Source organism: Haemaphysalis longicornis, unplaced genomic scaffold (genome assembly GCF_048455015.1).
Source record: "Haemaphysalis longicornis isolate Haplotype H1 unplaced genomic scaffold, Haemaphysalis longicornis Haplotype H1 scaffold_4, whole genome shotgun sequence".
Lineage (NCBI taxonomy): Eukaryota > Metazoa > Arthropoda > Arachnida > Ixodida > Ixodidae > Haemaphysalis > Haemaphysalis longicornis.
Genome location: NW_027526361.1, coordinates 5,419,723 through 5,445,767, shown reverse-complemented (window position 1 = coordinate 5,445,767; position 26,045 = coordinate 5,419,723). Strand labels below are relative to the sequence as shown.

Genomic DNA, 26,045 nt, shown 5'->3' with positions numbered 1-26,045 from the left:
GCCGGATTGGTCTCATTTCGTCGTTTCAGGCGATGGGCTCGCGAACACGAACCGTTGATTCTGTGTACCAACTCATCGCCAGTCTGTGTGGCGACCGGTCTTCACGCTGCGTTAATGCGCAACAACCAAGCCAATAGACGCAGCTTTCAAGATCGCTTCCTCCAAATGAACAGTGAGTGGTCGGTCCCCGTGCGCTTCCACCCTGCAGCCCATCGATCGGGCCGGTGTGCGCGCTTACCTTCCTCCGCCTGTCGGGCACCTCCTTGTGCGGGGAGGCCCTTCTCCCTCCCGGGCCGCCCGTGCACGTCTGCGCAGAGCTGCGGAGTTACGCGAGAATTTCCCCGTCCCGCTGACTCATCAGCGACTGCTGAACGACCGGCGTTGTCGCATAAAAAGGCAGACTCCGCACCGACCACCACGATGCGGTGTCGTGACAGCGCGTGCCGTTTCATTATCATCCTGAGCGTGCGCTCGCTGAAATAAATGCGCAAGAATACGCGACCAAAGTAGTACTACCACTCATACACAGCAAAGGGGGAGGAGGCAAGCGCCGCCTCTGTGGCGTCCTCGCTTGCGTCGGCTTGGCCCGCGCACATCTACAACGCGCCATGACAGGTGACTGCGTATACGACACGTGGAGACACGGGGTCGTGCACCTCCCCGCTTCCTCGAGCTTTCTTTGCATTCTTCTTATTATTTTTTTTTACCTTCTTGCTTCCTCCCAGCTTCCCTCTTCAGGGTGGCCACGCGGTTAAACAAACATGTCGGATTTTACACCCGCAGCGCGGTCCTTGACCCCTGACATCTTCATTGATCATTTCTGCCGTTTCTTCTTTGTCGCAATGGCGGCACTTGCGCAGGGATTATTTATAAAGCCGCAGATGTGGTTATCTGATAGTGCAGCGGACACGAAAATTCTGTCGGGGCACGGGGCACGTTCCGTGCACAACGTATGCGCTGCGTAATTTCATTTGAACCCTTGTGCGCATGCTCACGCGTGTTGGGCACAGTACAGAAAGCGGCCCTTTCGCTCTGCTGCAACTGCCGTAGCCACTTAGTAGTGCGGTCTGCCGTAGTAACGCGCTTTCGCTTAGGTTTTTTTTTTTTTCCCCGCAGGCCATGGATATTGTTACATAGTGTTTGCAAATAGTCGGTGGTACCTATTTTTTTGTGAATCGTGGGACACAGAGCAAGAAAAAAGTGCGCTGAAACGCGCCGCCGACCGCCACGCGCCATGTGGAGTAGAAAAATGAAAGCCAGCTTGCACAGCAGTGCGAGCCTGATGTTTCAGCTGAGCCGTGTTCGTCTCGATTTGGCTGATTGCTGGGTTTAATGCGCCGACGCAACGCAAGCGATGAGGCGCGCCGTAGTGGAGGGCTCCGGATTACTTTTGACCACCTGGGGATCTTTAACGTGCGCCGAAATATCGTACACACGGGAATCGAACCCGCGACCTCGTGCTCAGCAGCGCAACGCCTTAGCCACCGAGCCACCGCGGGGGGTCTGTGTTCGTCTCACTAAGCTAAACTCGACGATGGCCTTATAAGTAATTCAGAATAATTTACTCTGTGTATATATATGGCGCTGGTCAGAAGGATACCAAATCAAACGAACATTGAAGTATATACGTGCCTTATTTGCACAGTGTCGTCTTCGGCCTTCATATACTTCATCGGCCGCCGCCGCAAAGTCTTCTTCGAGCGCTCCGTCGCCGTTGAAGACTTGCACTACTACTACTTGTTCTTCTGGGCGATTGCATTCTCGCCTGGCAGCGCAGCGCGCTTCCTGATGAGCCGGATCGAGACAGTAGTTAAGCACGCGACAAAAATCAAATACACTCCCCGTCAGGCAACACTAGTCGAGTGGGACGAATTCCTATTTCTTTGAAACAGCAATGCAGATGACGCTCCAATATCAAACATAGACACGTGGACGGAACAGCTCCTAATGGACATCAAAACCCCCACTAAAAAGCTTGATCAGGACATCCCATCCCTAACCATTGATGCCAGACTTGCCCACCTCTGGGAGGCCTTCAAAAGCATCCAGAAGCGCTGGCGCAGGCAAAAACACAACCGCAAGCTTTAGTTGCGCATGACCTCAGTGGAAAGGGAAACAGCAGCAAACGCCATAGAGCTCGCGCGAGACCAATGGGACCAAATTTGCGACCAGCTTCAAGGAAATCTAGGGATGAAGAAAACATGGCAGCTTCCCAGACACCTCATCGATCCTAACCGCAGCAAAGCTGAGCAGAGAAACCGTCTAACACAGGTTATGCATAATTACCCAGGATCCGATACCGAACTCCTTGACGAAATTCGTTACACATATTTGCCCCCAAGTCCTAGCCCCAAGCTCCCAAATTACACAGGCCTCCCGAATTCTGAAATGGACCGAGACATCTCGGAAGCGGAGCTCAGTTCGGTCATCGCAAAACTTCGCACCAGCTCAGCTCCTGGCCCCGATGGCGTAACTCCGGGCACTCCCCAATCCGGATGACAAATCGATTGCATCCCTAACGCATTACATGAACGAGTGCTGGAGTGCTGGAGATTGACCTCGGTCGTGGAAACATGCCAAGGTAGTTCTGATTCCAAACCGAACAAACCTCTCGCACTCGAACATCTACGCCCTATTTCACTTACATCCTGCCTCGGTAAGCTCATGGAGCACATCATACACACCCGACTGTCAAATCACGTCATAGACGCAGAGCAATTCCCCCATACGATGATAGGTTTCCGAGCCGGTTTATCTACACAAGATGTGGTGCTCAGACTCCATCATCACGTCATACGACGTTCGCCTGACAGGTTAGATTCATCGGCAGTGCTAGCACTAGATCTGACCAAGGCCTTCGACAACGTTGGCCACGAGGCCATTCTCAAAGGCCTGCAATCGATCAATCCTGGAGTACGCATCTATAACTACATCAAAGACTTTCTCTCAGACAGGACGGCTGTCATACACGTGGGTGACCTCGTAACCCTCATTTTCTCGGTTGGAGGAAGGGGTACTCCTCAAGGAGCCGTTCTTTCCCCACTCTTGTTTAATCTGGCCATCCTAAAAATCCCGGAGAGACTAGAAACAATTCCGGGTCTCCATCATAACCTTTACGCGAACGACATCACTCTGTGGGCCAACAGAGGTAGTGATGCCCAAATTGAGGAAATCCTGCAGATGGGCATCGACATCGTCATAGAAGAAGCTGGTCGAGCGGGACTCTCTTGCTCTCCATCTAAATCCGAGCTGCTTTTACTTCCGTCGCCGGCTCAAAGACCACCCCAGAAACCGAACTTCGAGCTCTACATAAACGGCAAATCGATCCCAGAGGTCCCGATAATCCGAATCTTAGGACTAGGAATACAAAGCAACCGCAAAAGTGACACCTTCATAAGCCTAATGAACCAAGCCGCGGACCAGACGGCCCGACTTGTCCGCAGGGTCACCAACCGCCATAAGGGTCTTACCGAAAGGAAACAGTTCGCATTCTCCAAGCCTCTGTTATAAGCCGGCTAGTTTACTCCCTCCTTTATCTCCTCCCAACTAAAGCCGACCTCGATAAAATAGACGTGCTAATTAGGCGAACCTATTAATTAGCTCTTCGACTCATTACAGGCACTTCCACTGCCCGATTGGACGGAATGGGTCTCCCCAATACAGCTCAAGAGCTGATGGAAGCTCACTTAACGAGTCAGTATGAGCGACTGGCCCGAACCAGCACGGAGAGGCACATCCTTCAAGAACTGGGTATCGGTCACCATACAAACTTCGCGCAACTACATCCCATCCCCGCGCCAATACACTCCCAACTAATAATCAAACCGTTGCCCCGCAATATGCACCCTGGGCACCTCGTCACTAGGAGACTAAAACGAGCCGAAGCACTCCACAAGATGTACGGCAACAATCCCCGAGTTGGGTACGCGGCAGAATAGAGATTCCACGACGCATACATGATTGTAGCCATGAACAACGGCAAGGAACTTCTCAATTCGGCCACCGTTCGGTCCACCCGCCCAGAGACGGCGGAAGAGGCGGCCATAGCCCTAGCTCTAACACTCGGCCCCACTCCCAGCACGATCATTTCTGATTCTAAAACTGCAATTCAAAATTTTTCCACTGGACGCAACTCACAGCCGCACTCAAAATTTTGACAGGAAACTCTGCCCGACCCCTAAAACAGCCAGTCCTTCTGACCTGGACGCCCACGCATTCGGGCCTCGAAGGGAACGAAGCGGCCCACGAACACGCCCGAGGACTCACGATCCGTGCTGGGCCCAGCCTCTATCCCTACCACGGGGCGCGATCTGCGCGGGATCGCCTGGTCTCTTTTCTCGACATCACTATGCACTACCGCCTCTCCCGCTTGACCTATCCTCCGGCGGACAAAACTTTAGACAGTTCTGAGGCTCACACGTGGCGACTTCTTCAGACAGGCACCTTTCCTAATCCCGCCGTCCTGACGGACATCCACCCAACTCTGTACCCCACTTCAGCCTGCTGCTTATGTGGCGGTCATGCCACACAATCCCACATCATCTGGGCTTGCCCGAAAAACCCCTTTCCCGAAATACCCTCCGGGGAACGGTGGGAGGCTGCGCTGCGCAGCTCGGACCCGGACCTACAGGCCCGCTTGGTCGCCAGGGCTGCCGAGGTCGCTGATCAGTTCACGCTGACAGCCATCAACGCGATCTAACCACCAGCATCGCTTTCATTATGCATAATCACTGGTATTCCTCGAAACAGTTTATTCTCTCTCTCTCTCTCTCTCTCTCTCTCTCTCTCTCTCTCTCTCTCTCTCTCTCTCTCTCCTGATAAGCCGCCTCTTCTTCGGGCGTCCGGATCTTATTTGGTCGGCCCCTTCCCCGTGTGCGCGGCATCTTCTTCGCATTTTTTCTGTTCATTGACGGCGCAACCGCTCTGCTGTTAAAAAATGAGGGAGTTAGGGTTGTTACAATTGTGACCGGGTCTTTTGTAAACAACACTACCGAAGATGCATCGAAATAGCATCTTTGGACGCACTTCTGCTGCTGAAATACTGCTACACGCGTTATCTTCGATTCGCATTCGTAATGACGTCAGTCGCGCGCATCCGCAGAGAAGAGAGGACAAGCTAAGCCTCCCGGAGTTGACCGACTACAACGCATAAACAACAAAAAATAGCGGCACCCATGAACCGTAGCAGTGTAGACAAATGTCACGTAATGGCGGCGGCACGGAACAATAGGGGATGAGAGTCCCAGTACTTTGTACCCTTATCTAATGATGTCACTAGCCGAGCGCAAGCGACCCTTCAAGACGACGAGAAACATTTCATACCGATGTCCATCATTATTTGTAGTGGTTTACAACAGCTTTGCTGGACATGCACTTTCGCAGGGAGGGATGGCGACCTATTTTTATGTTGTATTAATCTCGGTCTGAGTTAAAAAAATATTTATACCTAATTTATACCTAAAGGCAACATATTTATACCTAAAGGCAACAAACTTTTTCGGGCTCACTTTTATAGTCTGTCGGACTCGGGCCTATATTGAAGAACAGCTCTGTCTGGCTCGGGCCAGGCTCGGGCGGTTGCCTAAATATATTGTGGGGATCGGCCGGGGCCGTGTCTCTGCCGGGCCGGGTTGGGGCGGACATAGGAACATAGAAATTCCGGACCGTGCTCTAACCTCATGTGCACAGCGGACAACTTAATTGACCTCATAGTCACTACCACAGCATTTTGGGAGCCTCCGAAAGGCGACTTCATGATTGCGACTAGCAATGAGCGGTCTCGTTTCTGGCCCGAGCTGTTGAAAAAAATCTTCAGGGCGCTTGGCACTCCAGATTCGCCTTGAAGTCATAAAAGGCAGCGAATCTGCATTGATAAGTTTTACTCTATGTGGTGGACATTGTCACGTGGACATTGTCACGAAATGCCGCACAAAAATCTAACAAGAATGTAGTCACGCGTGCTTTACACGCATATATTTGAAGAGCGCAAATGCTGCTGTATTACTGCGTGGGATAGCTCTCACATAGTACCGCGTGTTGTTGGGCTAGTTGGTACTGCATTTCAAGGAGTTTCAAGAAATAGCTCCCGCGGTCCGCCCCTCCAGGAAATTGAAATGCCAGCGCTGAATCATGGTAAGATAAGAATACACAGCGTGAATGTTATCATGGAATGCTCAAACATACGCGATGCGGGGCTGGTTCGCTGCCCTGGTCACGACCACTTTCCGTGTCTCAGGAGCGCGCACTGTGGTCGCGGAAGTTGTTACTGCGGCAGCACATTGGATTGAGTGGGAAGGTGCAAAGAGCAGTTCTGCGCGTTTCTGATTTCCCTTCTCTACTCGCTTTGCTTGGGACGTGGCTTCATGGATGGCGACGGAAGTTTCCATTCGGATGCACTCACAAGCACGGCGCGAGTTTGTTGCTTGTAGGGCAAATACAGTGCGTAGCCCGGTCTGAATTATGGCCGCCTTGTACGTACTGTGCACAGACCTTTACATTTTCCGTTGTTCGCCTCATTTGATCTGTTGCCTCCCCGTAGCAACTGGTTAACTCGCACATGCCTCGCACAGTTGGTTGCTCAAACTTCCCGCTTCCCGCACATTTCTTTGCGGTAGGTGTGGTGGCGCCCTCTCTTGATAAATGTCTGAAGTAGATGGCTAGTCGCGGGGAAAGACTGCCGATGTGCTTGCATAGTGCGTGCAGGTTTTGCGGTTTTACGCTTCCAAATATGATCTGCGGGATCTGCCAGAATGTTATGCGAGTGATACTAACGTGCGCAACGAATCAAATGTTCGCTGTTTGCAGTGACCTCGGCATTTGGGTCGCTGCGACTGCTTGCCGCCGTGGCTACATCGGTAGTGTCATGAGCTACAAGTCACGAAGGCGTGGGTTCGAAACCCCGCCGGCGGCAATGCTGTTACAAATTCCGGATAGGTGGCATATTTCCACATTCCGGGCCAAAGACAGCTACAGTACAGCCGTTGCAGTGTGTGTATACTCAACTCTCGCCTGAGTTTGAGTTAAGAGGCGCGGCTACAAAGTGGGTTTTTCCGTGGCTTACAAATACGAAATTTTAACCCTGTTACTGCCTGCCCTTGTTGACCGCGGATTCGTAGTTTTAGTTTGAGACGTAGCTGTGGCGCATATTTGCTCGAAAATACGAGGAGGCATTGACGTGCAGGCAGGTTTCGTTGACCGTATCCTGCGGTTTGTAGCTTTTCCCCGTGTGCTGTAAGAGCGAAGCTAGCTCGTTTTTCTTGCATCACTTGACGCCTCTGTCTGAACCTTGCGCTTACAATAATTTTCTGTCTCGTTCCTGAAATCAAGTACGGATCCAAGAAGCTTTTTAGTGCTAGTACACCGAACTATCATCGGGGAAAGAATATGCGTTTATAAATGTTGATACATGTTTTGGTAAACGTAGTCAAGCATGCGCAGTGGTCACTGAAATGTGTGCTACACTGGAATGTGTAAAAGCTTACTCATAGATGCTTAGAGCATAACATTTAAAAAACTGTATAGCCCTTTCAGAAATATGCGTATTTTTCTTTCACTTCGAGTTGTATAAAAAAGAATAATACACAAAGTCCTACATCTGTGCTTGTTGCAGTGTTAGCCCTGTCTACAATCCAGTCTTCAAAACATTGCCTTGGAACTTTAAATCAGAGTTTTGTGGGAAAAGGAAGTTTTTCTCTTGGTCACTTTGTCAGGCTGTGCACAATGCAAGCAGGACTCCTGTCCTTGCTGCCACCATAGAGCAAGAAACGTCAAATGGCATTGCTAAAGTACCCTAGTTGCCTTGTTAATCCGTATATGTTACAAGTGACCGCAATGGAGTTTTCTGTTCACATTACAGCTTAAGTGCTCAAACTGTGGCATCTGTAGATTGTTTTTCTCAAGTGTTTTAGCATTTTAGTCACTGGCTTTAACGTTTAATGCTGCAGGCAAAAAAAGACTTGCATGTGTCGTCGTTCTGCCGTGAAGGACAAGGTTCCTAATTACAAAAACTGATCATCCAATGAAGCTCTGAAATATTCTTGCTGTATTTAACCATTTGCTGTATATTAGTGCTTATTGTAAAAGAGATTCAGCGGTACCTCTTCTCGAGAAGCTATACAGAATTAACTGGCACATTCACTACAATGGCAAGTTCTATAGGAGGATTGTAGGCTGGAATGGGACGCCGCTTGTATGCTACAAAGCAGTGCAATTGTCTCTGTGTGCAGGTGGACAGCTGAAGCTGCGGGGACCTGGGTGGACGGGCTGGCGGCCCGGCCATGTCCCTCTGGTCGGGGGACATCCACGGCGGGATTCAGCTGCCTCCCAGCTACAAGATGTCGCACGACAACGAGTCCGTGAAGTCGGGCCCCAGTGAGCGGTCGCGCCGGTCGTCTTCCTCCCGGCACCACAACCACACCAACAATGTGCAGAACCATAGCAGCCACCACCATCAGCGACAGCAGCAGAAGCAGGAAGACAGCCAGCAGCAATCGTACCGTGCCAGCCGAAGGCATTCGCACCGTTCTGCACGCTCGTGCACGACACAGGTGAAAGTGGGCGACCGCAGGGACGAGGTGATCGAGGTGCAGATCCTGCCGCAGGACGACAACTGGGGCGACAACACCACCGCCATCACGGGGAACACGAGTGAACGCTCCGTGAGCGCTGAGGATGTGTCGAGGCTCGGGCGCGAGCAAGACAGCACGCCGGGCGGCCTCTTCCGGTGCCACATGTGGGCGGGCACGGTGCTCACCAGCGTGCTGTCCCTGGCCGCGTTCCTCTCGCCCATCGTCATGGTGGCCCTGCCGCGCATCGAGATGCTCGAGTGGAAGGTGCAGAAGTGCGGCCCCGAGTGTGACGGCCTGCTCATCAGCTTCGCCTTCAAGCTGCTCATCCTCGCGGTCGCCACCTGGGCCCTGTTCGTGCGGCGCCCCCGGGCGACCATGCCGCGCATATTCATCATGAGGGCGGTGGTGCTGGCCCTGGTGTTTGTGTTCATCTTCTCCTACTGGCTCTTCTTCAGCGTGCGCATCTACGAGCGGCGCCACCTGGACTACGAGCTGACCTACCTGAGCATCGTGCAGTTTGCGCTGTCCCTGGTGGACTCGCTGCTCTTCATCCACTACCTGGCCGTCATCTTGGTGGAGATCCGGCAGCTGCAGCCGCAGTACTATGTCAAGGTGGTGCGCTCTCCGGACGGGCAGAGCCGAAGCTACTCTGTGGGGCAGCTCAGCATACAGAGGGCTGCGGTGTGGATGCTGGAGAAATACTATCAGGTGAGAACCTCAAATAGTGGCAACATCGTGTCCCTGGGCGTGAACCTTGTGCTTTGCTACCATAACTCCTTACCTACTGTTGATGCCGGTATAAGCGGCAGATCATCGGGTGTAGGAAGAACTCGACTATGTATGTGTGAAACTGCGTGCTGAGTGCTGGAGACATTGAGCACTAATGCTGTAAATTGTTCAGCGAAGTAAGCCTTCGTGGCACTAAGTATGGAAGCAAGAACAGCTATAGGAGCAACATCAGTGTACATTGCCAAATTTCCTTGACCACATGGCAGTACAGATTGCAGGATGGTCCTGTTAGTGCAGTTGAACCCGGATGTACCGAACCTCTGTGCAACGAATTCCTGGATTGAACAAAGTTTTTCAATTCCCCATTGCCACCCCCGTAGAAGCCCATGTGTTCACGACCTTTATGTAATGAAGTCGCTGCGACGGTCAACATTGACGTAACAAATTCGCTTTGCTGATGAGCCATTATTTTTTGAACTCTTTTTGAAAAACCTGCTGGAGAAACGCACCAATTGAGCATACTTGGCCTGCATTGCAAACTCCGTGCGTTTCTCGTGAGAGTGCAGTGTCAGTTAGGTGCTAGGCCTGTCTGTCGGCATGCAGTCACACGTCTCCAGTGCCGTATGTGGTGTCGGTTCATCGGTGATGAGTTCTGGTGCCGGAAAACAAAACGTTTTGTATTTTCAAGACAAGCTCGCAATTTTAAATTCCAGCGAGAAAGAAGAATGTTGCCACCCAATATTGTATTCCAGCTAGCACACTCGCAACACTCTTGAAGGTGGCAAAGAGCATCAAGTTTGCGAAAAGGCACCCTCTCAGCATAAGCTTGGTCCTTGGAACCGGTTAAGGCACTGGAAAGTGCCGAAAGGCGAAAGTGGTACTTAATATACGTTGGGAATACCTTGCTTCTTTGGAGTGACTCAGTTCATGGGAAAGCAGTAGGCGCAAATCTCAGTTTTTCTCTGTGAGATAAATCCTATAAAAGGAGTTCACCCTCGCTGATGTCTAGCATTTTGTTTTCGTTTCTGCTTCAGTCACGCAAGCCTTAACCCGAAACATGTATGCAACGAAACCTGCATGTAATGAAAAAGTGCGAATTTTTGTCAACTTCGTTAAGTCCAGGTTCCACTCTACATTAATTGGTGAAGTTTCTGCTTCACGCTTGCGCTTTTAGCAATGCTTTCACATCTAATCACGATTACAGTCATTAGAAAGGCCCTGCCTTTGTCCACATGTTGTTTCGAGGGTTGTCTAGAATTTCGCAGCATAACTAGGTGACAAACTAGTTGATTATCTGGCACTCATAAGCAAAATCAGTGAACGTTTTTTCAAAGTGGAAGCTGCACTTCTGCCATGTGGCTTCAGATGGACGTTCTCACCGACTCTCTGACCTTTCAGCTTTACGCTTGTTTTCCACTACACCGCTGTCTGTGCCTTCTTCCTGCTGCAGGATTTCCCCATCTACAACCCCTACCTGGAGACAGTTCCCAGTCGTCATCGAAAGCAGCAGCAGCAGCAGCAGCAGCAACAGGCATTCAAGGCAGGTGTCTTGCAGTGCTCTTAATTCTAGCCCATCAAGGAGAATTCCTGTTTGCTTTAGACCATGAGTTTAAACGAACAACACACAAGAAAATAGCCGGGAACAGTCACTTTATGGTAGACATTTGTGTAAACACTACTGTGTCTGTTCTTGTTGTCTTAAGCATTAAGGAACTACTTTTTGCTGCAAAGGAAATCGTGCATTGCTTCGCTAACTTTTTTGGCTCACCAGAAAAACTTCATCATTGCCACGAAGTGGCCTGAGTGACTAGCCAATAAGGAGAGCCGTAAGGGGTGCAACTTCCAGCTTAGTGAGAAAACGAGAGGAAGGGGCGAGTGACTGCACAGTGTATCCTTGAAAAGTACAACCCTCTGCCTACTGAAATACATTTATTCCCATTTTTGTGACAAATGCACGCATAAAAAAACCTTGCTGCTGTGTGTACTTTGATAATCCTATTGGGTACAGTGCGGCAATATTGGGGTTGTGTTTCACCGTTGCTTGCACAATTGCTCATATGGCTGCCTCAGCGAGTGATTGGGACAAGCGATTGCGGATCTCCATCACATCGCTCGTCGCACCGCTTGTTGCGTCGCTCGCTAAAATCTTTCCGTGTGGTTACAGCTTTACTTTGTTCTACTGTGTTCCACACATCTTCCCCTCAGCAACCTTTAATTTATTATTCCTGCAGGCCACGTTGTCATGTAGTGTGCCAGGCACAGCTAAAGGCTGCTTGACACAAAACAAGCAGCATCCTGCTTGTATACTGACAGCAGTAGCCATTGATAGCAAAAACATGAAGCAAAGCACAGGAACATTCCTTTGTGTGGTGGGCAACCACGTCAGTGGGCAGCCGCTTGCCAAATAGAGTGCTCATACAATTTTTGCTGAAGAGAAGTGGGACATCTCCAAGTGTACTGGGTGAAAGGAGCATTGGATATGCCTGGGTGTATGTGTAGCGTATGCCAGCCTTGGCGAAAAATAGCCCTTTATGAGAGGAAGAACCCCTTACCACTTTGCGCTCACGTGCACATTGATAACGGTGGTTGCCTTCCTTTTTGGAACTGTCAGTTTCTGCTGGTCATAGGCAGAGCAAAGCAGAACAAGATTGTGCCATGATCGTGCTACATTGTGCGAAATGGCAGTGCAGCTTTCGTCAAAACATGATGAAGCGGCTGCTCTCTTAGACTTAGGCTGGCCGCTGACCCATCTTGCTGGGCAAATGGAAGCAGATGCTACATTTCGCAGCTCTTATCACCGCCCTGCATCAGCTGGGTTAGTGAGCGCTCAAGGCCGCATCAGGTGACGCCTCTCTGTTCTCCCAGCTGCTCTCCCGCATGTTTTCCGCAGTTGGATGCAAGGGGAAGAGAAGGACGGCTGCTTCTTTGGGCCGGTCCCATGGAGCTAAGTTTGCCGCAAAGCATTTCTTTTTGCCAGGGGTGCCTTCTTTGCAACTGACAACCACGTCGCACCACGAAGAAGGAGTCACTTCTCTGCTACTGAAGCGACACCGACCATTAGCAAAGCAGACTGCCTGGATAGAAGAGGCGAGCTGCCACAGGGGCCTGCCACAAGGGCCCTCTTTCTCTCACCCGTCTCTCTCACTCATCCATGTGCTTGCATCCCTCCGTGTAAGGCTGCTTCATACTTCACTTGGCTAAAATAATGTGAGATTTTAAAAGCTGATTTGAAGCCGGGTTATGGATGTGAGCTGGAGCACCAAGACACTTCAGCTTTCACTTGAACTGGCAACCATCGAGTCCCTCGTTTGGTTTCGCTCTAGTCTGTAGAAGGAAAGGGGGCTATTTTATTATTTTTTAAAGGCGAAAGCCTTACTGACCTAGTCCAGCGAGTTTCACCTGTGTGACAGTTTGACCTTGAAGTGATACCACGTGACTCGCCACAGCCGTGAATCAGGGGTGGGGGGGTGATAATGCTTCAGCATCCCCCCCCCCCTTCCCCCTCCCTCAGAATTTTGTCACGCTGTCATGCACGGCTCCCAAGGCAACTACCTGCGCCGGAAACCATCCTATAGGATTTTGTCTAGAACCCCAGGAATCCTGTGCAGAAAGCACGCCCACCCTCCCGTGGTGGCCTGTTTCCCTTCTGCCATGCCCAACTCCTATGCAAGGCTCTCATCTACAGTGGCGTTCTGCAAGCTCGCGCTCCACGACGTGGTGGAGTGTCGCTGTTCAGAACAAACTAGGGGAGATTCGTGGGCAAAACCACAGGCCTGGCTGCTTCGGTACCTCCATGCAATCAGGGCCAGTGCCAGAAACCAGTGCGCTAACGACTTCAGACGTCGTCAACCCCACCCCCCTTCCCTCTCCACATGTTACGAGTTTACCTGTGAATTCGCTGCGGCGGCTCCATTCTTGTGGCAAAACCTCAGCTGCAAAAATAGGTCGTTCTGCCGAACGAGCAGTGCCGCAGCAATGAATTTGCAGGCGAATTTGCACTGTGGAATGGGCTTTCTGTATAAAGGTACACCCTGTTGCCAGTGACACTTTGTTTCCCTGATCAAAATATACAATCCCGCTTTTTTCACCACAACCATACATTTTCACGGATTTTTCTGTGATTAATTTTGGTGAAATTATTTGCAGTACGCGACGGTTGACAAGCTGCTCCTACACAATATCTTGGTATAAAAGACAGGTCTGGTAAGATTTGTCCCATCCTGTCGTGTGTGGGCAAAAATTTAAAAAAAATTCTTGGATGACAAACCAACTATAACATAACATGTCCACCCACAAGTTGTTTGTTTTGTGCTTTCCGCATGTATAATGCCCGCTCTCTGGTTTGTTAATTTTAGATTAATTAGTTCTTTACTTCCATGTTTGTTAAGCATATATGTTTATTATAAGCATATATGTTTATATAAGCATATATGTTTATATTTGTTCTAAATTTTCATACTTCTCTAAGTGCTATTTCTTCTTATGTGGTAACAGAAAATTTCAAGCAGTCATAGCAAGTCTGCCACAATTTTCGGAACGTGCAAATAAATTTTTCTATAGAATATTTTATTTACCTTGTTCCTGACAGTTAATAGTTTTGCATTTTCATTTAATAGTTCTGTGTATTATCAGTTTATAGTTGCGTATTTATTAACACATCTTTAATTTCTTGAAAAATCATATGGAGAAGGTCGTGGTGCTCCCCCCTTGTCCCAGCAAAATTTACGGCCACAGCCCTGCTGGGCACCACTGCTGCCACTGCACCGACCGCCGCCTCCCATGTGTCTGACCACGCGACTCACCGGTCGTTTGAAAGGGATCGAGGCAGCACCGTTCTCTCTGCCGCCTTGCAGTTTATTGCTATAGCCAGCCAGTGCTTCAGTTCAGCCGTTGTGCAATGGAAGGAGGGAGCAAGGACGCGGGTCCATCTGTGCCGAGCTGGTTATGCAAGCTTGCACTTGCATGACCGGGCCTAGCCGAGCTAAGCCGCAGCCATTTTTGTTGCAAAATCACGCACTTTTATTTTCTGCAGTTAGTATCACTTTTTGTCTCCGTTCAATTGCAACAACCTGCTGCTAATGTGGTTTTTTTTTTTGTTTTGTTTACCAGATTACTCTTCAATATTCCTTACAACATTCACCACAAAAAGAAACTTCTCCTGTTACGTCTGCATTCAAAAATCCAGCTGGTCAACAAATGCAGGAGTTGGGCATTGGGGATTGGCCAGGGGCATGGCAGCTCTTCCCGGCAGACCACGGGGAAGCTTGATGTGAAATGCTCGGCCCGCGTGCAGGTGTACGATGTTGACGGTGTTGCGGAGGAAGACCACGCCCCGCTGAACCACCAGACAGTTCTCCCTGGGCGGCGGTCGGGTCACAACGACCGCTTCTACGAGGAGCACGAGTACGAGCGGCGAGTGCGCAAGCGCAGGGCCCGCCTGGTGTCGGCGGCCGAGGAGGCCTTCACCCACATCAAGCGCATGCAGGAGGAGAACGGTACAGCCCCCCGGTGCTTGGCGGGTGCGACACCACAGTGTGCCGTACCACGTTGGCTTCTGGTGCTGAGGAAGAGTGCAGAGTTTCACATTGTGCAGAGTTTTGCTATGAGGGGCATTCTTATTGCAGCCTAAGAAAATGTAGCCACAGCTGCGTCAAAAGGAAAAGTATGAAGCAAGTGCATGTGTTGCTTCCTAGCAGCTGCGTCAAGCGGCAGCAGGTTCTATGATGGGATGCTAATATGTTACCTTAAAGGAGTACTGACACGAAATTTTTATGTTACGTTTTTTTCGCTGCTATGCGTGCCTACCAGCCCACTAATCATAGAACGACAGATTAGACGGTCAAGCGCGGCGTAAACATTCATTTACGGCGTCGTTTATTCGTGCCATTTTCGGTTTCGACAAAAAAACGCCGAGCGGCCGCCATGACAGCATGTATGACATGGCGTCACCATTCTTGCCGTATCGCTGCCTCTCTGGAAGCGCGCGCGAGCGAGCGCACGCGCGCGCCCAGACCGGCCGAGGTCTTCGCCGTCCCCACAGGCCCGGGCAGCATGACGTCAGTCCGGGCATGCCCCGAGCAGCGCGCGCCAACCACAGCCAGCGCGTCGGCTTCGTCACGGGAGCCCCGACGTCGGCAGTTTGGGGCACGTAGCAGATGATGTCACGTCGGCCCGCTCTGGGCTTTCTCGTGCGGGCGAAGATTAAAATGGATTTTAAATATGTTTCGCTGAACGGTTGCTGTTGAAACTTGCTGGGAGATATCTCCTGATAAAAAGGAAGCGTTTTACATAGTTATCTCAGCTTTGAAATTTCGTGTCAGTACTCCTTTAATTTTCGACTTTTTTCATGTACTTCACTTGGCACACGAAAAATATTTTTGCTATGACATGTTTCTCCTCGAAAATTTCAAATAGCTTTGTGCAGCACCTCAAATGTGATCATAGCTTCGCAAAGTAGCGCACACATGTGCTACAGGACCTTGCATGTATGATGTCTGGAAGCTGCGCTTAGCCATTGCCAAAAACCCCGTTTGGTAGCCCACATTTCCAATTATGCCTCTAGTGAAGTACTAGCTGGGTCAGGTTCTTTTTTCTTTGTCCGAATTTAATACAAATTAATGGTTTATACTCGTGTTAGTGCCATGTCAGTGTCCCAAACCTTTACATCGCAGCCTTGGCATGAGGTCACTATACAGAGGAAAAACAAAGGCTCATGCTTTGAAGATGATAGTTGTAGGTCTTCCTTTTGGTCCTACCTATAGGCACGCATTTCTAGAGTGCATGCGTGAACAAGACTGTGCAGAGTGGTTCCCTGCTAGTTAACGGATCATAATCAATCGCAATCTCGTCGTATTCCTCACGCGAGTGCGCCTCCTCCTGACGTCTCCCGTGCAGCAGGGGGTCCGGCCATCCCGATGGACCCGACGGAGGCGGCGCAGGCCATCTTCCCGTCCATGGCGCGTGCCCTGCAGAAGTACCTGCGCATCACGCGCCAGCAGCCGCGGCACAGCATGCAGGGCATCCTGGAGCACCTGTCCCAGTGCCTGCACTACGACCTCAGCCCACGGGCCTTCCTGGAGAAGTACGTGCAGTCGGCTCCCGTGCTGCAGGACGACCGTGAGCTGCTGCGGCCCGTGCAGACGTGGGCCCTGGTGTGCGACGTGCTGCTCTCGCGGCCCCTCAAGCCCGGCGTCACCTTCCTGCTGCGCCAGGGTGAGGTCTCCCTGCTGGTCAGCGTCCACGCCCGGCCCCACTTCAACGTCACCGAGGAGATCGTCGACCCAAAGTCCAACCGCTTCGTGCTCCGGCTCAACTCGGAGACCTCCGTGTGACACGCCCGCACGGCACTTGGGCTCGTGCGTGGCACCCAAATGCATACGGTGTTCGCATCCTGAGCAAGGACTGTACACAGCCACCACTGCCGGGAAGAGCATCACGTGTGCTGTGCGGTGTTGGTACAAGTGGCCGAACAGGCTTCGGTGTTGCATGTTCTGACTTTACACTGATCCCCGGCCTGTGATCACTTTTGGCAGTGATTGTCCGTAGGTCCACCCAATGAGACTGAACATGTGGCTGCGTGTTATGCACACATCCAATCACATGTACGTGAGATACTGCATGCTCTTTCAAAAGACAAGAAAGTCAGAATTGAGCAATGCCTTGTTTTCTAATGGTACATCTTCAAGCCATGGAACCAGTGTGTCGACAGAACACTTTGTTTTTTATTCTGTATTGTATATATGAAACTTCAGTCTTCAGTCAGTCTTCAACTGCGTCATGTAGGCTGCAGCTACGTCATCAGTTAAAGATTGCATCAGCTTCTTTTTCAAAGGTTCAGTTGTTTATGGACATATACTGACAGCTATGCTCATGCAGATAAGTTTTACAATATTGCGCTGTAACGTGAAATGTAATATAGTGCGAAGCACTTGAGATGTGAAGTGTTACAAATCCTTATTGTAAATTGCGGTATGGTGTTTGCTGTGACATGGCTGTTGCATATGTCCTTTAGTAAGGTCTGTGTGAGCTGTCTTGGCAAAGTATTGCCAACAAATAAAGGTCTGTTTCTTTTCCTAATGTTACCTTACCCCAATCAGATGAGCATTAGGGCCATGAAGACACAGTGGAAGTTTAGTTCATTTGAAAGAGTGCCTTGTTAGAATAACATTGACACTACTTCTAATGCAAGCTTCACTAAACTAAGCTATATGAGGAGGAAAACTGAGGGTAGGCATGCGACACCCTAACTACTTTTCCACACTGAACTCGTGACGTATTACGTTGCAGCTTGCAGGGGTGGAACAGCTGGGCCATTTGCACCTTTGAGCGCCCAACTTGTTTACCTGCCCCAGCCTGCGCCAAACCACCCCTGTTGCGCCGAACTTGCTTATCCTGTGCTGCAAAGCCCGAATTGAGCCATGAAATATGACCACCATGAGGCCCCATGCTCGAAAACTTGGCTGAAACATCGTGTTTTTGGTTTCAGTGCGGTTATGGTTGCGGTTTCATCAAAGTTATGAGCAGCTATGGAAGCTGGCTTTTGCTTAGCTGTAAGGCCGCAGGCACTAAGCACCTTCTGCGCCTTCACTGTGGATTTATTTATATCACATTTGCACGTTTCATTTGTCGATGCCAGCCGCTGCACCACAAACAATGGAAAATGACTAAAAGTTAGTGAAATGTTCTTATTACATCGCAAGCAGGTAGAAAACAGAAAAACATTCACATAAAAGGTTGCAGTTTATTGGAGGTGGAATTGGATTGGATTGGAACTTCAGTCCAGTTGACCATTTTTTAGAAGCATTTTCTTAGTCGACCAATTTAGTCGACCATTTTTGACAATACTATATGCAGCTGCATGTATTGAAAAATCAGGGTCTTGGGCACTATGCCCTCTCTTGTTAATTCGGTGCACTTTTGTTGGGAGGTAACTACTCTCATTCTCGCCTGTGAACTTTGGGATTAGCTTTGCTTATGTGGAGGATGGTCCAGCATTAATGCTGCCTTCTAACATGCTCTCGTTACGTAGTCGACAGCGTACGCTCGTCGACTCTCGCAAATCTGTGACAGGCGAGGACAAAGCTATGTTCTGCTTCACATGCGCAGAAGCCGCTGTTCGATAGAACAAAAGGCAAGCAAATGCCTTTTTTCACGGAATTCTGCCGTGAGTTCGCTTAACAATTCCGTCTACCGGATACTATGGAAGGCCTGTTATCTGATCCTCTTCGACTTTGTGTGTGAGGTTTACCCTTTGAATTTCTATAACGCGGCGCACTCGCTGGGGCGGAAGGTAGATAACTCCGCATATTGTGAATTTCCAGATATAGTACAAGAACTGCGTTCCTGGTTCGCAGTAGGTTCTAGTGCACGGTAGAATGCCTGATATAGTAGATGCATAGATTAAAAGTTAATTGGCATTGGGCTGGCGCAGCAGCCTGTGCCAGTCCCCTGCCAAACGGCCTTTCTGGCTGCTCCACGCCTGCCACAAAGGGCAGTTTTGCCTGCTCCCAGGACTGCTCCCAAACCGATGTACCCTGTTCCACCCCTGAGTGCAAATTAGGCAGGGCATATAAGCTTGCCGAATGAGCTATTTGCGCTTAGTAAATTTAGGGCACATCCTTTTTATAGCAGTAAGAATAATGGTGTAAAAAATCAGCCAGCTACGAAGGAACACGTAAACATAGAAGCACCAGTGCGCACTGCACACACTATGCCGGCCATAGCTGCACAGCTCTTTGGCTGTTGGGCTTGTCTGACAAGACAGTGGCCAACTGGCATAAGCGACAGTGCCGCTTAGTGACCCTGTTTGTCAAGTATGCCCCATGTTTCACGGAACAATCCCTATCAACCGTAGCAAAAAATGAGCCAGATACAAATCCAGTCAAAAACTGAGTGCAACAGCGGTATCGTAGCGCCGTCTGGGAAAACAGATGGTAGAAGGTATCTGCTCTGGATACACCATCACTGATGTCACAAAACACGTGGTTTAGCAAAATAATTAAAATTTTTGTCTAAAATGTTAAATTTCTCACTGAATAAAGTATTGTTTGGTGCTGAACAAGCACTGGGTGCATAAAACACCAAATCCTTGGAATAAAACAAGCTTCTGTTGTGTCTCCATGGCCCCTTGAAGCTTCACTTTTGTTAAGGAGTGAAGGCAAAGTTTTGAGAGAGAAAACTTTATTGCATTTCAGATTAGTAATACATATGTCGTTAAAACAACTTTTTCGAGAGTTTAAGAACAAAATTAGAGCATTGACCTCTTTGTAGCCTCAAAAAGACCTGGAAGAAGGCTTGTGATCATGGTCCTACTATATGGCAGTGTGGAAGAACGTATTGAATTGCTTTTTCGTATTTTTTGAAATTATGGGGCTGCAGCAATGGTTTGAGTTTAGTAACTGGTGAACTTAATTGCTCAGAATTGCAACTTCCCATCAAGAAGACTACTTGGTTTTGTTTCAGAAGGACCTTTTTGAAAAAAAAAAAAGGAAGCGAACGATGTTAGTGCAACGTTTACTTGCCACGCTGCTGCAGCAGTTCTTGTTTTATGCTCTAGTAATTGTAAAATAGCGCACGTGTTGTGAGGGAAACAACTGTACAGCATGGCAATGCATTGTGTATAATTTTTTTTCCACCTGCCTCCTCCATCCTGTTCCTCAGTCTTCTGTTCTTGTGGGTTGTTTTTGCCACAAGAAGTGAATGCCAAACTGTGCTGTGTAGCGTCTCTGTTACTATTTCATGTTTATTTATTTTGCATTCTGTGAAGCAGTAACATGAAGCTGGACTTTGTACGTTATTTTTTACGCGATGATTTTTAGGAACTAGCACGGAGCTGTGCCAGGAGAGCAAAGAAATTTACGAGTGAAAATAACCTCTTAATGGCACTCAACCACAGACAGACCTGATGGCTCCTAACTTTAAACAGATTTTTAAATGTTTATACAATCAAGCCATTTACAATTGCTCTGGTGGATTTTTGGGCTGCAAGCATACAAACTTAAAAATCTGAAATTTCAGCCTCAGAATAAAGGGAAAAAAATTGCTTGTCAGTGCAGAACAGGAAGCTTGTACAGCTTTCACTTGTAAGTGCACATCTCATTCCTAAAGTTTGTTCTGTTATGAAACCCCGTTGTAAAATGCTAGAGGCATAAAAAAACAGTTCCTTTGGAAGAGGGGAAATATTTCATTGTCTATGAAAACAAAACGCAGCTGGCAGGCGGCAAAGATTATCGAAACCTCTTCTGTATCGCATCCCCATTACAGTGGGGCCGTCCCATCGCAGGGTGATTGCCGCAAGAATGGAGCCACAAGGAACACCAAGTTCAGCTGTGCTGCACGTATACCGAAAGTCGTACGAACAAGGTTGGACTTGTAATGTTAACGCTGCCAATATGCGCGTTCTTTTGAATTGAGATTAATGACACAAACTCGGCATTTTTTGACATTGCCAGCCACAGACCGAACAGCCATGGGCTACAGGCCACAAAATTGCACCGTTTTTTTACTCCTAGCTTCTCCTTTAGACACATAAGCATGCGCTACGCATGCGATGACTCACCTGAAGTGTAATGTACTTCAGCATCATATTGTGTTTCAACAGATACTCATTATGTGCCACATTTTAGTTTATCTAGGATCATGTGTTCAGATGCTACGTGAACATTTACTGTACTCATTTTTTTACCAATGCTCTTTGTGCCTTTGGTGAAAAAGCAAATTGATTGCCATTTTTTGCAGAGGTGTGTGGTGCGCCCAAAACATGTGCATTCTGATCACTGCAAGTGTCCCATTAATGTATATAGTGTGTTTAAACTTAATAAAATTAGCCACGCATACCCAAGCACATAGCAAACCGTGTAGGGAGATGCGTACTGAAATGTTGCGGTGTATGTCAACAAGTGCAGGCCGCAGTTATGCACATGGCACATATGCTACATGCAGGTTGAATTGTCTTCACCTTATCAGGTTCAGGACTTTCTGGATGATACAAGAAATTTCTGGCACCAAGCCTCGTTAGTTACCAAAGTTGTTACATATCACTCGCTCTATACAATGAAATTTTTTCATTTTACTGTACCCAAGGCCTATCTTGAACTTCTGCCTCCAGATTTCCAGATGCTGTTCTGGCTTGGCTGTCATGCACTGTGTCATATCTTGTTAATTTCTTGCCTTTCAATTTGTCCATCTGTGTATCAAAAACATAGAAGTTTCTTTACAGGTGAGGAGTAGACATTGTAGGCATCTGTTTCATAAGCCTTCTGTACCTTGAACGTTATGGCAACGTACTGAAGAAAGTTCACAGAATCCAAGGTGTCCAATTTATCACTTCAGTGCCTTTACTTGAAGTATAATTTCAGATGCATTGCTCTCCTCTTTTAAGCACAAGAAGAAAATCGGCATTAGCACAAGTGCTGCCGACAATGGTTGAAAAGTTTGCGGTGCATAGCCACTCTTCACATCGCATAGAACTTTGTCTGTGAACCACGGCATTAGCTAGACTTAGTTGAGGAAAGCAATGCGTTCAAAACTGGTCAGTCCGGAGTTTCACTGCCAACAGAAGCTAGATATGTATGTGCATATGGCACAGCACAGCACCTTAAACATGCTAGAGCAGTGGTGTTGCCTTCTGTGGCTAGCAGTTAACATGCCCCTGTAGTGCACAAAATAGCATGGTACTACCGGATCATCAAACATAAGCGCATGTGTCCACCTTTTCACACCACCTTGTGTCTGAACTGCCATGCAGCTAAATGGGTGCAACTTATACGGAGTGAACGTGTATTGCAATGTGGCAGCTCTTGCGGATGTCAAAAGCGCCATGCAGTGTGGGAATGCAATAAATGGATATGATTATTCTTGGCTTTCTTTTCTGTCTCCTGTCCTTCTTTTGTTTTTATTTTCAAGCAGAAGATGTTTTGGTGCCTGAAGTAAATCAGGGTTGTACCCAGAATTTTTTTTTTTTTTTTTTTGGGGGGGGGGGTTATGGTTTATTATAAGGAAGGAGTTTTGCCAAAAGCAACACTAAGCCTTGCTTACACGCCACCTGGAAAAAATTTTGGGGATGGTTGGAGGTTCGAACCCCCAAACCCCCTCTGGCTTTGTCCCTACCACTAATACCGTGGTAAAATCAACAAAACTCGACTAGGGTAGCACGGCGCTGCCCAGACTGGCCTGACTTCAATGGATCTGCTACCCACTCTTTTCTGATGCCTTCTATAATCCAAGCAAAGCTTTTAGGTCTTCTGGGAGCACTAAATCACACCACCTGTTCTGGTCAATCCTCCCTGCCGCCCTGTATACAGGCTCTTGTGGACTATCGTGGCGTCACTAAAGTGTTAGCAAATTCATTAACTTCCATGTACACTCGGCCTTAATTTTGTCCCGAAAACGCACGCAGACATGGATGCCGGGGGACCCTCTGCGTATGACGCAACATGGGAGAGCCCCCTCATCGCACCCCTGCTGGTGCTGGTTGCCCCTGCTTCTCATTCGTGTGCCTCTCGAGTCTGACGTTTGACCGTGTGTGGCATGCCTGAAATCGCCACATTGCAATCGTGACACCTCTGGGGTGCCTTGTTAGTGGCCCCCTTTGCCACATTCCGCAGAGATGTCGGTAAACAAAGCCATGGCAAATACTAACCCTACTTCACGCATCCTTCTAAAATGGCTCTGCCTCGTTCAGCCAGCACCCCTAGATTTTACCGTTTTGTAACACTTTGGTTACATCCAACAAGCCACACTTAAACTGGTATCGTCAAAATTGTAAGAATGGTCGAATAAAGGATGAATGAATGAATGAATGGGGAAAAAAAAAAAGACACTTGCTTCGAGCGCTCCCCTCGTCTTTTCTCTGGACAAACCACCTTACCACGAGCCCAAATTTATTAACCAATTAAGCCCGTCCTACATGGTGCAAAGTTTGCTCGCAAATTCGCTGCTGCGGTGCCACTCTCGCGGCAACATGATCCATTTTTCCTATTTTCACTGCTGCGGCAAATTTCCAAATGCCAAGCAGCATTCACAGGAGACGCTTGACTGTTCTAAACATTTGACAATTGCCCACAGCAACGAGAATAGATTGTTTTGCCGCCGAGCGGCACCACAGCTGCGAATTCGCAGGTGAAATTCGCACCATGTATAATGGCTTAAGGCAACTATTCTATTATGAGAGCTCTGGCGAGATCTCTGTGAGGAGGAACCTGTGCCCTCCTGATCAGCTCCCGGGTGCCTACAGCGAGCTCCAGCATGTTTTCAGCTGATGTGACCTGATTGAACCAAAGGATCCTTTTTTTCTTTTTGTACGCACACCTCTTTCTTTCCCCCTGATGGCCTGAAGGCCTTCCTTCTATGAATAAAGGCTGTTTATCGCCATCACCTTGTTCGTTGCACTTTCTTTAGCCACGCACGCTTGTATAGGCAACTGTCTTGATTGTGTAACTTTTTGCTCCTTCGAGTAAGCATATTTATTTATTTATTTATTTATTTATTTTCAATACTGCCAGTCTCGGGCGAGACCATAGCAGGTGGGCATTCATACAATTTCAGCAGGAACAACAGCGATGGGCCTAACATTGGCCAACAAGCAAAAACAACAATAAACCGTACAATAAAAGGGTATCACACACTTTCACTTCACGTGCAGAACCGCTGAGTTGTGCAGCGTCGTCAATGTTTACATAAGGGGAAGGTAAAAACAATGGTATAGAGGCAACAATGATGTAGACACAAGAATACAGACAACAATACGGACGTACAGACATGTAAACAATGTAAAGACATAGACATACAAAGTCTTCGCGCACTGTAGACCACCGAAGTTTAGTTACGAAAAGCATCAAATTCCTTCCACCCCGACATCCAGTTCACGCTTCAAAGCGAACGCGATGGCTCCCTTCCCCCCCCCCCCCCCCCCCCTCCTTCTTATTTGATGTCCAAGTGACGAGTAGACCGAAAGGCCTCAGGTGTGTCCTCCCTATTCCCAGAGCGGCGACTGTGTGTTTCCCGTTTTATACCCGCAAAGAGAGCAGAATCGGGTAATTTCGGACCCAACAACAAGAAAGAAGAAAAAGAGAACCACTCTAAAGGTTTATCTTTTCCGTGTCCGCCGCCGTAAGCAAGAGAGGGCGGCTAACTGCGAGAGGGCATCGACCGTCGGGGCCCTGGAACGCCGAAGCCGGTGCCCGGCGTGCCATGAGCAAGCGAGACGCCAGACGGCTTATTCAGAAAAGAGGGGTGCAAATCGTCCATAACCATCAACGGCGACGGGCTACCCGATCCCGGCCCCAAAGAGAGCGCCCGGAAGGCAGAAACGAAGTCGGCGGACAGAAGAAAGGACGCAGCGCCGTCGACGAACAATGCGGGACAGGATACCAGGAAGTTGACCTTGCCGGGACGGCCGTCCTCGAAAGGGGAACGAACTGGGGGAAGCAGCCCCTCCCTTTGTTGCCCCTCCGGGCCTGAATCATTCGGCTTAGCCCTGCCGACAGGCGCCCGTCCGTGTAGGAAAAAGGGCTACGTTGTTCAGCGAAGATCCCCGAGAGAGGTCAACCGCGCTGAAAGAATGCAAGACGGCGCTAGAGAATGCAAGACGGCGCTAGAGTGGGGGCGCCGCATCCGCGAAGCCTCAAGGCCGTGCCGGCCTCGGAACGTCGGGTTTCTATTCCCTGCGCTATTGGTTGGGCTGGGGTGCAACCATATCCAAAGGACATGTAGAGGAAACCGCAAAGTGAGCTCATCGCGTGGACAACAGATGTGCTTTACAAAAAGAAAAACAAAACCAAACAAAGGTGGCATTGACCGGAATATCACTTTGAAAGGAGGGCACTTTGTACTTAAAGCAGGTGGCTATGGGAATGAGTACAAAAGAGTGGTCTTAACATGTTTAAAGTTCGCCATTGTGATCGGTTGAGTCGTTATCCAGTAATTTGCAGAAAGTTGAAAAGCATACTGTATTTGATATAGTTGGATCCAGTTCGTTCCATTCTTTCACTGCAAGCGGAAAAAGCGAGTATTGAAATGTATCATTATGGAAAGAGTACTCTTTTAGTGTGTACGAGTGTTTGCGGCGTGAGAGGCGTGAAGTCGAGAGTGATATATATTTGGAGGCATCTATTTTCAGCCGATGGTGTAGTACCTGGTGTAGGAATTTCAAGCGCGCTACTCTTGCTCTGTCTGATAGTGTTGAAAGACCCGCAAGAAGTAGCAAGTTTGTGGGCGAGTCGTTACGGGTGTACCTGTTGTAGATGAACCTGATGGCTTTTCTCTGTACCCTTTCTATTTTATTTCTGCTGGAAATTGTGTGCGGAAACCAAACAACGTTGGCATACTCGAGAATTGGCCGTACGAACGTGGTGTAGGCCAGAAGCTTGGTACGCCATGGTGCTAGTCGCAAGCGGCGTCTAAGAAAAAATAACTTGCGCAGAGCAGTTGAAGTGATGATGTCGATGTGTGAATCCCACTGAAGGGTTGATGTTAGAGTGACACCTAAATATTTGTGCTGGTTGACTTTGGTAAGGACGGTTCCTTCAAGAACGTAGGAGAAGTTAGAGGGATTCTTTTTCGCTGTAATGGTCATACACACTGATTTGTTTTTGTTGATGGACATTTGCCACGTGTTACACCATTCGGCAATTTTTTGGAGTGAACTATTCAGAGTGCAGTGGTCTTTCGGGCCCTTAATTTCTTTGTATATGATGCAGTCGTCTGCAAAAAGTTTAATGTGACAGTCTAAGTTGCAGGTGATGTCGTTAA

The 26,045-nt window shown here is 48.8% G+C and overlaps 1 protein-coding gene across 5 annotated transcripts in view; it reads left to right on the top strand.

Moving 5' to 3' along the window:
- Vang (Strabismus domain-containing protein Vang) overlaps nucleotides 1-22,160 on the top strand; it is a 172,481-nt gene extending 150,321 nt beyond the window's left edge. For 3 of the 5 annotated variants that reach the window (XM_077705743.1, XM_077705740.1, XM_077705741.1), the window contains 4 exons: nucleotides 8,226-9,275; nucleotides 10,747-10,836; nucleotides 14,590-14,791; nucleotides 16,191-22,160. In XM_077705743.1, coding sequence (XP_077561869.1) covers nucleotides 8,277-9,275; nucleotides 10,747-10,836; nucleotides 14,590-14,791; nucleotides 16,191-16,627 — 1,728 coding nt within the window. In that variant the 5' untranslated portion in view covers nucleotides 8,226-8,276 and the 3' untranslated portion in view covers nucleotides 16,628-22,160. Of the gene's footprint in view, nucleotides 1-6,661; nucleotides 6,693-8,225; nucleotides 9,276-10,746; nucleotides 10,837-14,589; nucleotides 14,792-16,190 lie in introns of those variants that run through there. The other 2 variants (XM_077705742.1, XM_077705744.1) reach the window with 2 other exon arrangements.
- The last annotated feature ends 3,885 nt before the right edge of the window (nucleotides 22,161-26,045 follow it).